Raw genomic sequence first — 15,844 nt, 5'->3', positions numbered from 1 at the left:
TAGAGACGGGGTTTCACCATGTTGACCAGGATGGTCTCGATCTCTTGACCTCGTGATCCACCCGCCTCGGCCTCCCAAAGTGCTGGGATTACAGGCTTGAGCCACCGCGCCCGGCCTGATTTAAATAATTCATAAATGTGGTCTTAAATTGCAAGCAAGAACAAAGCCTGAAAAAAGGGAATCTTATAGACTGACCAAATATGTATTACTTATTTTCAACACACAAGTCTAAACCATTTCAAGCTGCTGCAACAACCTGAGTGAGCAGAAATTCCTTAAGGTTTAGATTTCTGCTTTTAGTCACATCTGAGGCAGATGTTTATGACATATTTGAAGATGATCCACTGAGTTTCCTATAAAGTAATAGAATCCTAACTATTGTGGTTCTTTAAGAACCGCTGAAAAAAAGAATTGCAGTGCAGGGAACATAACTTAAAATGTGTTTCCTCTGGAGGCCAAGATGCTAAAACAGGGGTCACTAAAAGTGTGACTGAAGTCCACCTCTAGAATAGCTATCAGTCAGATAGCAGAAATATTTAGAATGTATATGGCATTTCTAATATTTTTACAAAAATAATTTTAAATCATGTAACTTGAATTTAAAAAAAAAAAAAAGTCTGTTTTCTTTTTGGAAAACTGGCATAATAAAAATAACACTAATATAATTCAATTGTATATGCATGTGCATTGAACCCAGAGTGGTATACTAAAGATAGTTCATGCAAATAACTTGTGTAAGTTTGGCTATTTTTTCATAAATGTATGTTTATAAATATATTTACTCATCCACTGTGACCTTGGTAGCACAGAAGCATTTTGTTAGCTGTTTCATTAATTCTAAAAATCAAATTATTGGCATAGTAGGCTATGAGAGCTTTTTGTTACTTTGTATTTTGGCTAAGAAAATTATTTCTTGCACTTTCTATTTATAAAGATGTTGTAACACAATGCACCCACTTAGTGCAGCTTTTCTTTAGAGAAAAAAGATGTAGGTGTAAAAGTGAAATGTATGTTTTAAAACCTGGCAAAAGGAGGGACCTCAAAAAAATAAATTTGGCTTGCCATCTACCTGAATAGGGTTAGGGATTAATATAAAACTTAGGTTGAAAGTAGCTTTTGGGATAGGTATACTATCGTGAATTGCAATATTGCTGTGAGTTGCCAGCTATGTATATGTAAGTTTTTGTGCGTATGTGAGAAAAAGATATTTCATGAAGACATAAAAAAGTCAGTGTAGAATATCCTACCTCCCACTAGAGACTGAGCATATTCAAGATTGCTCTGTAGCCCCTTGGGCAGGAAGCTGGATTCCTCAGCCACTGTCTACCCCATTCTTTTCTATACTCACTTCAGCCCCTCTACCTCTGAGCATTTGGCTGAAGAAAAGAGTATAGCTTTCTGTAGCAAGCAAAGGAAAGCCAGACCCAAAATACAGAGGCTGCAGTATCTGAAATTCTTGTCATGTTCAGATATTAATGTTTGGTTTTGTTGCCCAAATCAAACAATATCAGAACACTTGGGTTTAGTGGGGTGTTTTTCTCTCTCCCACAAACTTCACCCAGTTTAGTGCTTTTATCCACTAGCTTCTGTTTGGCAGGAGTAGCCAGTGGAGGCCAAGTGTGTTTTTAAAGACTAAAACACCTAACTCCTTTTAATGATGTGAAATATTTGTTTGAATCCCAGCTTCTTTTTTTTTGAGACGGAGTTTTGCCCTTGTTGCCTAGGCTAGAGTGCAATGGTGCGATCTCGGCTCACTGCAACCTCCACCTCCCTGGTTCAAGTGATTCTCCTGCCTCAGCCTCTTGAGTAGCTGGGGTTACAGGCATGTGCTACCACACCCAGCTAATTTTGTATTTTTAGTAGAGATAGGGTCTCACCATATTCGTCAGGTTAGTCTCAAACTCCTGACCTCAAATGATCTGCCCGCCTCGGCCTCCCAAAGTACTGGGATTACAAGTGTGAGCCACTGCGCCCAGCCCCAGCTTCTTTTTAATTGCTATTTGCAGTCCACTTTTATAAATGACATATTATCCATATTTTCCTGATAAAGAGCCTTCTGCCAATCGTATATGGAGATATGCATGGTGGATTTTTTTTTTTTTTTTAAGAAACAGGGTTTCACTCTGTCACCCAGGCTGGAGTACAGTGGTTCTATCACAGTTTACTTCAGTCTCAGCCTCCCAAGGTCAAGAGATCCTCCTGCCTCAGCCTCCGTAGTAGCTGGGACCACAGACATGTGCCACACCAGCTAATTTTTTTTTTTTTAATAGAGGTGGAGTCTCCCTATGTTGTTCCAGTCTCATCTTAAACATCTGGGCTCAGCCCAGTATGGTTGCTCATGCCTGTAATCCCAGCACTTTGGGAGGCCAAGGCGGGTGGGTCACCTGAGGTCAGGAGTTTCAGACCAGCCTGGCCAACATGGTGAAACCAGAAATTAGCTGGGTGTGGTGGCCGGTCCCTGTAATCCCAGCTACTCCAGAGGCTGAGGCTTGAACTCAGGAGACAGAGGTTGCAGTGAGCTGAGACTGCGCTTTTGCACTCCAGCCTGAGCAACAAGATTAGATTCCATCTCAAAAAAAAAAAAAAAAAAAAAGTCTGGGCTCAAGCGATCCTACCACGTCAGCCTCCCAAAGTGGGATTCAGGTGCCAGTCACCACACCTGGCCCATGAAGGATTTTCAAATGTCCTCTTTTGCTTTTAATGTCTCCAAAGAGAGATAGTCTTTTTTTTAATGTCAATATTATAATAGTCAAGATGGCCTCACCTGAATGTTGTAGGTGTCAGAAAGTTGTTTCACTAGTAATATGCCACTAGGCAGACCACCTAATCTATAAATCCAGTTGTAGCACTTAACTTATTTTCTGTTTGGTGCACTGAGCCAAGTCAGCTTGCCCACTTTTTGAATATTTCTTACAGCTGAGGAGGAACTGTTGGTGCTTTGATATCCTAGAATGCTTTCTACCTTGTGGAAATGCTTTTTGCCCTAATACACTGATTATATTATCTAAATGTCTAAACAGAGATTCTCTGGTTAGAAGTGAAATGAGAGAGTGATCCATTTTCAGACTTTTTAGAGGTTGGCTCCCATATTTTAGGTACTAGCTGATAAATATTAACTTTCCTGGTGACTTTGGATAGGGCAAGTGGAGATACAGAGAATGTGAAATTCCAAATAATAAGACAAACATTACTCACAAATGACAATTGATACAGTAATTTCTGCCCAATACAGTAAGACTCTTATCAGGAGATGAAGTGGTAAAATTATTTGAATCTTTTCACCACGACTATTTATTTTTTTCCTACCTGTAGCATAACTCTCTGCCTATAAGCCATGCATCCTAGACTCAGGAATTAATTCCTGCTTAGGAAATTTTTTCCTTCTGGCTTATCTTTTGCTTGTGCCCAGAGTTTTGTTTTAGGACTGTCCCCTGATCTTTTGCTATAACACATACTTAAGGTGCAGCCTTCTTACCTAAATCAGTAGTTTACTGTTGGTGTTGCTGCCTATTACAGCCAGTTATTTATTTTAAAAGAAAGTGAAAAAATGCCTAGGTAGTTTCATGGCAGCATGTTAAATCCATAAATCTGGACGGAAGCCATGGAGTTTTACCTTTTGTTTCTCTGGCTTGGATGAACACTGGCCTTGTGCTTTCTATTACAGGACTTGTTGACCTAGTTCTTCATATTGGTTGCACATTAGAATTGCATAGGACCTTCTGTAGACATTTATGTTTTATTGGTCTGTTGTGCCTGGGCTTTAGGTGATTTTAATATGCAGCCAAGGTTGAAAATCACTCCCTATGTAATCTCTAATGGTCTTAGGCAGGATAACCTCAATCTGGTTCTCTTTGACCTGAAATTATCTTTATTGATATTCCATGCATGGCCCTTAGTTCAAAGTGTACAGTGGGCCAAGGCTTAGGTAGTAAAACGGATCATCCATTTGTCCTTAGAGTAATTCTGGAGGGAGATACTGTCATCCATCCAGTTTCCTCTCTATACCAAATACAAAGTACACATAAGTAAGCAAAACAAATTTTCAAAGTTCCTTCTCTAGAATCCTCTTTCCTTTGCATATGTAATTTCAGTGGAGATTTCTCAATTAGCAGAAATACAGCACTTGAATTTATTAAAAGAGCCCAAACTGACTACAGCAATTTCTATTTGTAAAATAAACAGGTAGCATTGTTAATGGAGAAAAGGAAGGATCCTGCATGCGTTGATGGTGATATATTTTACTATTTGTCTCTTAGCCTGTCTTCTGAGTGGGATTTCACTGTCAGTTGACTTTCACTTTTCTTGTTTTTTGTGAATGAAATGAACTAGCTAAGGCTTAAATATTTCTGAATAATATATGAAATGTGAAATCAGTCATTTTAGAATCTTTGTTCTGGGATGTCAGAGACCTAACCAAGTAACTCCCCAATGAGGTTCCAGATTCATTCTTCTCATCCCAGGTAGTAAAGGTGTTTTAATGGGTTTGTTACTTGCCCATGGCAACCTCACACATGGGAGAATTGCTTTATTACCCTAAAAAAAGTGAGAACCACTTTCAAACTAGCTACCAAGTGACTTCTAACTCATGAAGAAAATTTGTATTTAAGAGCAAGTTCAAATGTAGCAGTCTCTCTTCTGAGAGTATTCTGGATACCACAGAAAGTTTCATTTATATATTGCCTATAAGTAACTGGTAATTTGAACTTCAGTAGGTGATATGTGCAAGGAGAAAAAGTAGGTCAAGGAGAAAGTTGGTTAGTGCAGAGGACTGAATTAGCATCATGCTGTGAAATTTCATTAAAGTAGCACTGAGGCCTAGCTGTTTGCTTAGCATGTAAATGCTTCAGTGTCAGAGAAAATGCCTCCTATGCCTTAGGAAATGTGTTGAAGGCTTCCTGTTTACTGGGTGGAATAGAAAAGCAATAGCCTTTTAGACTCCAAAGAGAGTAGCCCCCTTAGGGTTTCATACTGAAGAACTTTGTGGAGTACTGTGAAACATTGTTGAACTTTATGCAAATTATACTGCACTGGATTTTAAGATTTTATGTGGGGAGAATAGAGGAGAGTGGGGAAGTAATGATAAAGGATAAATACATAAACTTGTACTATATTTTAAGCAAGGAATGAAACAAATTCTCTAATGGGAATTCCCTGTCAGCACTGTGAAGTTTGGGCAAGTTCTTCTGCCTCATGGGTTAGCTTGCTGATTTCTCTTAAACCTCTAGGAAATCCTTTCTGAAACAGCAAAACAAACATTAGTTTGAGTACAGTTTCACCACCCAGCTCCCTCAACAAAAGAAAAGCATTCCCAAACTATAGGCAAAAGAAATGTGTTCTCAGTCCATTAATTTTTCATCTGCTATGATTGCTGTTCACAGTTTTAGCCCATAGCATTATTTTGTGATCTGATAGTGGAACATAGATGGAACTACCACTTTAATCAGGAACCAATGGCTTCCTTCCCTTTAAGAAACCTTAAAGTTAGAACTTTTTTATTTTTATTTTTTTTTTTTGAGACAGGGTCTTGATTGTCACCCAGGCTGGAGTGCAGTGGTGCAGTTATGGCTCACTGTAGCCTCCACCTCCTGCACTGTATCCTCCTGCCTCAGCCTCCTGAGTAGCTGGAGCTACAGGCATGTACCACCACACCCAGCTAAATTTTCTTTTTTTTTTTTTTTTTTAGAGACAGAGTCTCACTATGTTGCCCAGACTGGTCTCAAGCTCCTGGGCTCAAGTGATCCTCCCACCTAGGCCTCACAAAGTTATAGGCGTAAGCCACTGTGCTCGGCCTAGAACTCTCTATTTTTGGCATTTCATTCTAAATGAGTACGTTGGAAGAGCATTTAGGTTTCTAGGCTCCTCATAATTTCTGAATGGGACCCACTCTGCTCTGCCTCTGAAAGGAGAAGAAAAGGCTGAGGGTTCAAAGATAGAAAAGTCAATGTAGCAGAAATTTGATTTTCTTCAGATGGACATAGTCTGAAAGAAATCTGTCCAGCTGTTCTCTATGGTGCTTATATGATGGGTGACAGCTGTCCCCATCTAACTGTCCCTGGCACTGTGCCTTCCCACTGGTCACTGTGAAAAGCAGATCACACTGGACTCAGAGGCCAGAATCCAGGACAAGATCCCCTTCTCATCTTGAGCCCATCACATTTTTATATAGCTGTTAATGTAGCATTTACTTCTGTATGGGAAACTCTTGGGTTTTTAACCCCAGAAGAAATTGTAAAGCAGTTAAAGAAAACTAGCCAGAAAATAAGATTCTGGTGGTAGCGATCAAATAATGATATCCTAGGAAAATTTCACTTCCTCTCAGTTGATATTGATTGATAGCAAGGATCAACTATGCCCACCTCTTCCTAAGTTTTTAAAGGCTACCATAATATTTGTAAGCAACAAATTTATCTAACTTTTTTTACAACTTGCTAATCAAGGAAGATTCATATTAAAACAGACAATCAGTTTCTAAAATGTTATCCCTGAAAGGGAATGAAATAGAGTATTTTTAGCTGTAAGAACCTACCAGTCTGTTTTTTCCCTTTAAAAAATTAATGTTTGAGATTTGTGTCTTTCATCTGAAGCAGTTACTCCATTAATAATAAAGATGCCTCAGAAAAGTCAGTGAACCAGGATAGTGCTCTTGCACCACTGAGGGTGCTAGACTGGCTTTGTGCATCTTATTTCCCAAGAACATCAGTTTTGTTATGACCTTAATTATAAATAACTATATGTAGGAATAGGATTTTCTCTCACCCCACCCTACTTTAATCATTATCACTTAAGTGTAAACCACCACCTCCCCCTCTTTCCCTTTACTGAAAAAAAAATGCACTTTAATTCCTAAGGAGAGTGGCTATTCCTGGCCCTGAAGCCAGATTACTTCAGGAGGAGACTTAAAGAGGGAGAACTCTTGCCAGACCCTGTGAAATTAACCAAATTTCTTAATGTAAACACACAAGTAATATCCAATTTTAAGCGGCCCCTCACTCCATGCCAAAGGGAAAAAGAACCACCAAATTGAGTTCTAAATACCTGCCCTGATTTTGCAAGTTTCACTGGGGAAAAACTACCTAAGATGATTTTTTCTGCTACCAATTTGTCAGAAACTTTGGTGGTGTTTTGTGGGAGGCCGAAATTTTTAAAATTAAAAATCAAGTGAAAATACAAAGACTCTAAGATATGGTCCTGATTTTTGTCATTTCTAAGTATCAGATTTGTTCTCCCTTCATTTGACAGGTGTTCTCAGTCTCTCCTCCTGTAAGATTCTGTCCTTCCCCTGATGACAAGCCAATAGTTCTTGGTGGGGTTGCATGTCCCCTAGAGCCCCAGGAGCCCAGTCATGTCGAGGAAGAGGGGAGGGCAGGAGGGTGGGCAGAGACTCGGGTTGGGGGAGGGAGATTCAAAGAAAGAGTGAAAATATGGGTTTATATAAACATATTTAAAGCAGTTTAGCAAAAGCTTTCTCGTTGAACAGCTTTAAGAACAATGTGAATGAAATCTTAGCAACTTGGTTAGTAATCTGAAAAGTCTATTAATGTATACTTGAAATTGTATAAAAATGCATTTTCCTCTTTATTTTAACACTGTGTAAAAGAACATTATGCATGTGAGTGGTTTGAGAATTAAATGGTTTAATACGCAGATTTGAATCTGTCTTTTCTGTATATAGAAACTAATGTGTTTAAATTTTTGGATATTTTTTAGTGTGATGAAAATACTGAGAATTCACTCTCCTTTCCCTTTCTGGCTATCTACCATTTTTCATTGCTCTCTCTCATTTTTTTGGCCCAGATGTGGTTACTGGGTAAAGAACAACTGAAAGCATCATTTTACCTAATGTCCTAATAGCATGTTTCCCCCTTTCTTTGTCTTCATTTCAGATGCAGAGTCCATTTATAATGTGAGATGGGAGTAGTTGTATTTATTTTTACTTCTATTCACAACCCAAAATAGGAAGAGGTGCAAAGAATAAGAACACTTTAGTTAACACAAGGATTGGCTACTCTGCCCATGAAGATAATAGCATTCAGAGGAACTTCTCTTATAAAAACCAGGAAGGGCCTGTTGGCCTTGAAGGTCACCCTATTGGGGTTTAGCGAACGGCCAGAAATCCCAACGGCGGTACTTGCAGCTGCTTCACTGCCTTCTTCATTTACCTGCAGGTCACATGGAAATAAAACTGCTACATTAGCCACTCTGCAGTTCATTATTGGCAGGTAAATCATACAGAGACACAGCAATTCCTCAAAATGCTTTTGTTTTCCAGTAAAAAGTACATTTGGGTCAGGTTGAATTCCCTCCAGAATCCTACTTCTACTCATTCTTTCCTGCAGAGAATGTAAGATACTTGTGTTTGTCCAAGCCTTGTGCTAGGTAATAAGAGTTCCATTCAGGTAACCCAGAAATCTGAATGTACACAGGTCATCACATTTCTGGCTGGTACCATTGTAAATGGTTTTACAGTGGATTTTTGGTGCTAGCTGCCGAAAGATTTTTGGCTCAAGATCTGAACTGCATAGTTGAAACAGTTTCACTCTTGGAGCATCAAGATTCAAGATATAGCCACTCCAAAGAGCCACTCAGGACCTACGGCCTGTGAAAAGAGGTGGGTTCTCTGGCTGGACGAGATGCCTTTTTCTTGGAGGAATAAACTGAAACAATGGTATTTGAACATGGCTGATAAGCCTTAGGTCTAGAGGGAAACATCTTCAGAGACTTTTGCCTCAGGACCCAGAATATCACTAAAACTCTGTTTCTGGGCTTAATGAAAGCACGTGATTAACCGGCTCCCTGAGTTTTGTGGAGCTGGTTAATGATGTCTCCTTGACTCTTGCTCTTCCTTCCCCTTCCTTTGTTCCTCCCTTCCCTACCCTCTGTCTCCCATATTATCTATTTCATGCACATTCTAGGACTAAATTTATTAGCAGACTAGAGTGTTTGCATGAAGAGGATCCTTTTATTCAGATCAGGTTCTTGTTTTTAATTGCTTCTCAAATCTACAATTAGTTGGGTCCTGTTTATTAAGGGTTCCCAATGTTTTCAAAGAAAATGGCTTTGTTCTAAGAACCACAGAAGAATCTTAACCTCATTATGTAGTGGGCTTAGGTGGATAAAATGAATCCAGACCTCTGCTTCTTCCTAATAGTAACTCAAACCCCTCAAGGAGGTCTGAGTTGACCACTTCTAATTGCAGTCCTTACAAGAGGATATTCAATAAGAGTTAAAAGCCTGAGGACTCAATTTCCCTTGTGGTCTTCCTAAGTGTTCTTTCTTCCAAAAATCCATATGAAAAAGAGTGTGGGCAGTGTCATCTTAACTTCCAAAACCAGTAATACAGCACTCTTGTAAAATCCCTTGTTCTGACCTCAATACCTCTATTCTTGCTAGTGTCTTAAAGATCATTGACGTCCATTGTCCTATAGATTATATCCCCATACTGATGATTTTTGCACTTAGCCTTTCTGTCCACCCCAACTCATGCTATCATTTGAGACAAAGTATCTCAGTAGGTCGGGTTTGGTGGCTCACACCTGTAATCCCAGCACTTTGGGAGGCTGAGTCGGGTGGATCACTGGAGGTCAGGAGTTCGAGACTAGCCTGGCCAACATGGTGAAACCCCTTCTTTACTAAAAATATAAAAATTAGCTGAGCATGGTGGCAGGTGCCTGTAGTCCCAGCTACTTGGAAGGCCGAGGTTGAGAGGACCGCTTGAACCTAGGAGGCAGAGGTTGCAATGAGCTGAGATCATGCCACTGCACTCCAGCCTGGGTGACAGAACAAGACTCCATCTCAGTGAAAAGGAAGAAAAAAAAAAATCTCCATAGGAGACCTGTTCAACACCTAACCTCCCATTTCTTTCATTTCATCAAACCCGATGAGCATTACCTTCATTCCACTTAAGCAAACATGTCCATGGCTACACCTTGGACTTGCCATCTCTGAACTGCTCTATCTTTGAAATTATATTAATAGCATCCTTTTCTCAGACTATAACCTTGTGTTCTTTCAAGCTGTCACATTTCCTCACTCCCGTTAAAATTCCACTTTCCTCTGAACCAGGCATTTCACACTAAGCTTGGGCCCTGGATCTGTATTTACTAGCACCATGCTCTAAAACATTTCTCTTTAACTACAACCTTCTTTCTTTTTGATGTCTTCAATTCTAGGAACTTTTCTACCACTGGCCCATCTCATTTCCCTCACAGCCTGGCTCCCGCAAAGAATAGTCTATACCAGTGGTTCCCAAATGTCACTGTGCATAAGAATCCCCTGAGGAGCTTAGTACTTACACAGATTATCAGGGCCCATCCCAGAATCTCCAAAGACAAAGCTCCCTAGATGACTACTGCTGTTGGTCCATAGGTTAGTGTTTGCTTGAGAACCAGAAGTTCCACAGGCTGTACACAGCTCTTACTCTAACAAAGGTTCTTGGGGGAACACGAGGTTAAATGATATTCAACCGTTCTCTTTACTGTGAGACTTCTCAGACCTCAGCATGCCAGTGTGTACTGTTCATCTCCCACGAGAGGATATGTGTTTATTTGACCACTGTTTCGTTTCCTGCAGTGTAGTCTAGTGCTCTAGTTGTCTGAGCACATTTTAAGACACTGATGCACACATACCAGCTTCCCTTTCTTACCTTCCATTTGCTCTTCATCCATCACAATTAGGTATGTGCCTACGCTATTCTGTCCTTAGGGAAAGGTAAACCATGGCAGTCTCCAGTCTTTTTTTTAATTATTATTTTAAAATTTTTTGGTAGAGATAGGGTCTTACTATGTTGCCCAGGATGGTTGTGAACTCCTGCACTCAAGTGATCCATCTCAGCTTCCCAAGGTGCTGGGATTACAGGCATGAACCACCATGCCCGGCCCCCTGGAGTCTTCTTACTAGATGCTTTCCTTTTTTTTTTTTTTTTTTTGTTCCTCTGAGCTGAGTTTAGTCTTTTTTTTTTTTTTTTTTTGAGGTAGAGTCTGGCTCTGTTGCCGAGGCTGGAGTATAGTGGTGCCATCTCAGCTCACTGCAACCTCCGTCTCCCAGGTACAAGCAATTCTCCTACCTCAGCTTCCCAAGCAGCTGGGACTACAAGTGTGTGTTACCACGGCCGGCTAATTTTTTGTATTTTTAGTGGAGACAGGGTTTCACTGTGTTAGCCAGGATGGTCTCCATCTTCTGACCTCGTGATCTGCCTGCCTCAGCCTCCCAAAGTGTTGGGATTACAAGCATGAGCCACTGCGCCCAGCCTGATGCTTTCCATTGTCTTAAAACTTCTCCCAAGGTTTCTGCAACCCCATACTCTACTGGTTCTCCTCCTCATCCTGTAATTTCCTTCTTGGTGGCCTTTGCTGGCCTATTTTCTTGTACCACCCTCCCTATATGTTTGTGTTCCCACTTGACCTGCTACAGAAGTGGTAGCGGGAGGGAAGGCAGAACAATCACACCATGAGGGTTTTGGGGAGGGCTGTATTATAGCAGGCCTTGTGGAGGCCTTTTGCATGCATTAACACTGGAAACAGGCCTTTTCCACATGTGTCTCCTGTTATTCATGCATCTCCTGTCTGTACCCTAAGAGTTAGCGGAGCAAGAACTCCAGAGTTATAAATCATATGAAATCCTGAATAATCAAGTGGCAGAAAAGTAGCATAGGAAGAGAGAGTGGGGGAGGTGTACTCACCTCAAGAAATGCCTTATGGAATGCATCTGAGACATAGAGGTCGTCCCGGCTTTCTGCAACAATACCTGGAAGGAAGACCAGAGAAGGCTTTGTGAGACAGCAGAAAGTTGCCGTCAACCAACAGATGGGAATTCAATTTGAATTAAGAGATCCTCAGCTGGACGCGGTGGCTTACATCTGTAATCATAGCACTTTAGGAGGCTGAGGCAGGCGGATCACCTGACATCGGGAGCTCCAGACCAGGCTGACCAACATGGAGAAACCCCATATCTACTAAAAATACAAAAATTAGCCGGGTGTGGTGGTGCACGCCTGTAATCCCAGCTATTCGGGAGGCTGAGGTGGGATAATCATTTGAACCTGGGAGGTGGAAGTTGCAGTAGAGCCAAGATCTCGCCATTGCACTCCAGCCTGGGCAACAAGAGCAAAACTCCATCTCAAAAAAAACAAAAAAGAGATCTTTTGGAGCTTTTTGAAATGTAAGAAGAAATCCTAAATTGTCACCTAATCATACCCTCACAGTGAAAATGTGTTAAAATAATAAAATACTTTGGGGCCAGGTGCAGTGGCTCACACCTGTAATCCCAGCACTTTGGAAGGCCAAGGTGGACAGATCACCTGAGGTCAAGAGTTCCAAACCAGTCTGACTAATATGGTGAAACCCTGTCTCTACTATAAAAATACAAAAATTAGCCAGGTGTGATGGCACATGTCTGTAATCCCAGCTACTTGGGAGACTGAGGCAGGGGAATCACTTGAATCTGGGAGGCGGACGTTGCAGTGAGCCAAGATCGCTCCACTGCACTCCAGCCTGGACAACAAGAGCAAAACGCTGTCTCAGCAATAATAATAATAATATAAAGTAGTTCACTGTGGCTCCTGAGAATTCAGTCTCAGGCTTCAGCTCTTTGTGGGAGAGGGAAAGGTCAAGACTCTGTTCTTAAAGAAAAAACTCATTCCATCTAGAAGAAACATCTTTCTTTCCAGTCTGGCAACATTTTTAGTTTTTAAAACTAGCTTAAAGACAGCCCAATACATTTAAAAAAAAAAATTCCATGGTGTATATATACCACATTTAAAAAAAGAAAAAAAAAGACAGCCCAATAAAGATAAATCCAATTACTTAATGTCATAAACTTATTATTTATTTATGTATTTATATATTCTGTCTCAAAAATCTCACTGAGACAGAGTCTCGCCCAGTCACCCAGGCTAGAGTGCAATGGCGTGATCTCGGCTCACTGCAACCTCTGCCTCCTGGGTTCAAGCAATTCTCCTGCCTCAACCTCCCAAATCGCTGGGATTACATGTGCGTGCCACCAGGCCCTGCTAATTTTTTGTATCTTTAGTAGAGACGGGGGTTTCACTATGCTGGCCAGGCTGTTCTCGAACTCCTGACCTCATGATCCGCCCGCCTTGGCCTCCCAAAGTGCTGGGATTACAGGTGTGAGCCACCGTGCTCTGCCTAAAAAAAAATATATATATATATATATATCTTTTAAAGAATTTGGCAGGCCACGGTGGCTCACACTTGTAATCCCAGCACTTAGGGAAGCCGAGGTGGGAGGATCATTTGAGCCCACAAGTTCGAGACCAGCCTGAGCAACATAGTGAAACTGTCTCTATAAAAAAATAAAAAATTTAGCTAGGTACAGTGGTGCATGCCTGTAGTCCTAGCCTCTTGGGAGGTAGAGCTGGGAGGATTGCCTGAATCCAGGAGGTCAACGCTGTAGCGTACTGTGATCACACCACTGAACTCCAGTCTGAATGACAGAGTGAGACCCTATTGCTAAATAAGCGTTAAAATACCTTTTTTTTTTTTTTTCCAAGACAGAGTCTTGCTCTGTCGTCCAGTCTGAAGTGCAGTGGTACAATCTTGGCTCACTGCAACCTCTGCCTCCCGGGTTCAAGCGATTCTCCTGCCTCAGCCTCCTGAGTAGCTGGGATTACAGGCACGCACCATCTCGCCCGGCTAATTTTTGCGTTCTTAGTAGAGATGGGGTTTCACCATGTTGGCCAGGCTGGTCTCTAACTCTTGACCTGGTGATCCACATTAAAATATCTTTTAAAGAGGCCGAGCACGGTGGCTCATGCCTGTAATCCCAGCACTTTGGGAGGCTAAGGCAGGTGGATCACCTGAGGTCAGGAGTTTGAGGCCAACCTGACCAACATGAGAAAACCCGTCTCTACTAAAAATACAAAAATTAGCCAGGCGCGGTGGCAGGTGCTTGTAATCTCAGCTACTCAGGAGGCTGAGACATAAGAATAGCTTGAACCCAGGAGGCAGAGGTTGCAGCGAGCCGAGATCTCACCACTGCACTCCAGCCTGGGTGACTGAGCAAGACTCCTTTTCAAAAGTAAAAACAAAAACCAAATACAAAAATTAGCTGGGTGCCACGGGAGATGCCTGTAATCCCAGGTACTCAGTATTACAGTCACTTGAACCCTGGGGGTGGAGTTTGCAGTGAGCTGAGATCCAGCCTGGGCGACAGAGTGAGACCTGTTTAATGGGAACCAAATTTCCCCAGCTCTTACTATCTTTCTCTTTGAATTCCAATGCCCTTTCAAATTCCTCACCACCTGGTCCTGTCTCCTCTAGCTGATACAGACCCACAGGGTACCAGTGCTGGCTGGGCCCATGGAGATCCAAGAACAAACTTCCCTTTTACGGGAGAGGAAACTGAGGCTTCAAAAGGAAAAGAGATTTCCACAAGTTAGCAGTAGAAACTGGGATCAGAATCCTGGTGTCCTGACTTGTTGCTCCTTTCTGTGCTTTCTCCAACTCCTCCACCTTTGGTCAGACTACCCTGTGGGTAGAGAGAGGAGGAAACTCCTTCCTAGACAAACCTGGGAGTTTGGACTTTTCAGGGCTGAAGAGATCGACAAGGCCCATGTCTTGCAGCTGCTCCTTCAAACTGAAGCCGTCCTCAATGCGGAAGCGGGGCATGTGGACCACAAGCATCGTCTCCTCCAACTCATCCAGCCACTCCTGCAGCACCTCTGGGGTGAGTTCCTGCTCCACCTTGGCCAGGCTTTTCTCAGGCTTGGGTAGGATGAGCACCATGGTGATGTCATCACCCTTGAAGGGCAACTCAAGCACCTGGGTGCCTTCAGCCACGCGCCGATAACGGAACTTGCCTTCCTGGTACATCATAGACACTGAACATGACTCTTCATCAGCCTTGTAGAACAGTTCCTTCCTCGTGTTCTCAGGGCTGAACTTTGACTTCCACAGGCCCTGGAAGAGAACACCAGGTCAGAGAATCACAAAGCGACAACAAGAACATCTGTAGGAGGATATTTATTGATACAAGGCATTCATATTATAGTATTACATTAATAGATAAGTATAATTATTAGGAAAAAAGACTGGAGGGATATGCGCAAAAAGGTTAATAATGACTATGTCAGAATGATGGAATTATGAGTAGGTTTTTCTCTGTGTCCTTTTCTGTATTTCCCCAGATTTTCAGCCATATTTGCTTCTATAATCAGAAAAATAAAAACCAAAACCAAGAACAATGTACAAGCCTCTCTGCAAATCTCTTCTTGAGTTTAAATCTAATTGCCTTGTGCTGTCTGCCTTCCACCAACCTCTTTTCCTTTTCTTTTCTCTTTTTTTTTTTTGAGACCGAGTTTTGCTCTTGTTGCCCAGGCTGCAGTGCAATGGCACAATCTCAGCTCACTGCAACCTCCACCTACCAGGTTCAAGCAATTCTCCTACCTCAGCTCCCAAGTTGCTTGGATTACAGGCACCCGCCACCATGCCCGGCTAATTTTTGTATTTGTAGAGACGGGTTTCGCCATGTGGGCCAGGCTGGTCTCGAACTCCTGACTTCAGGTGATCTACCTGCCTCGGCCTCTCAAAGTGCTGGGATTACAGGCGTGAGTCCCCAGACCTCTTTTCTAAGGGCCAACTTCAAAAGTCCTAGGCTCTGCCAAACACAGACATAGATAACAAGCAGAGGATGCGTCCTGACTGACTTCCTCTTCAAACTGGGAGGGACCCTGAGATAGAAGACACACTTTTGAAAACTGCGATGCTTAGCCGGGTGTGGTGGCTCACGCCTGTAATCCTAGCACTTTGGGAGGCTGAGGTGGGTGGATCACCTGAGGTCAGGAGTTCAAGACCAGCCTGGCCATCATGGTGAAACCCCATCTTTAAAA

At 42.0% G+C, this 15,844-nt stretch overlaps 1 protein-coding gene across 1 annotated transcript in view; it reads right to left on the bottom strand.

Annotated features, from left to right (window-relative positions):
* Window positions 1-7,617: 7,617 nt before the first annotated feature.
* Window positions 7,618-15,844, bottom strand: part of SERPINC1 (serpin family C member 1) — a 17,192-nt gene continuing 8,965 nt past the window's right edge. Inside the window, exons 5-7 of the mRNA XM_017529957.2 lie at window positions 14,525-14,915; window positions 11,678-11,742; window positions 7,618-8,159 (exon numbers count right to left, since the gene is read on the bottom strand). Coding sequence (XP_017385446.1) covers window positions 7,983-8,159; window positions 11,678-11,742; window positions 14,525-14,915 — 633 coding nt within the window. The 3' untranslated portion in view covers window positions 7,618-7,982. The remainder of the gene's footprint in view (window positions 8,160-11,677; window positions 11,743-14,524; window positions 14,916-15,844) is intronic.

This window comes from Cebus imitator, unplaced genomic scaffold, assembly GCF_001604975.1.
Source record: "Cebus imitator isolate Cc_AM_T3 unplaced genomic scaffold, Cebus_imitator-1.0 Scaffold62, whole genome shotgun sequence".
Classification (NCBI taxonomy): domain Eukaryota; kingdom Metazoa; phylum Chordata; class Mammalia; order Primates; family Cebidae; genus Cebus; species Cebus imitator.
The sequence above is the reverse complement of the archived record's forward strand: the minus strand, read 5'-3'. Positions and strand labels throughout refer to the sequence as shown.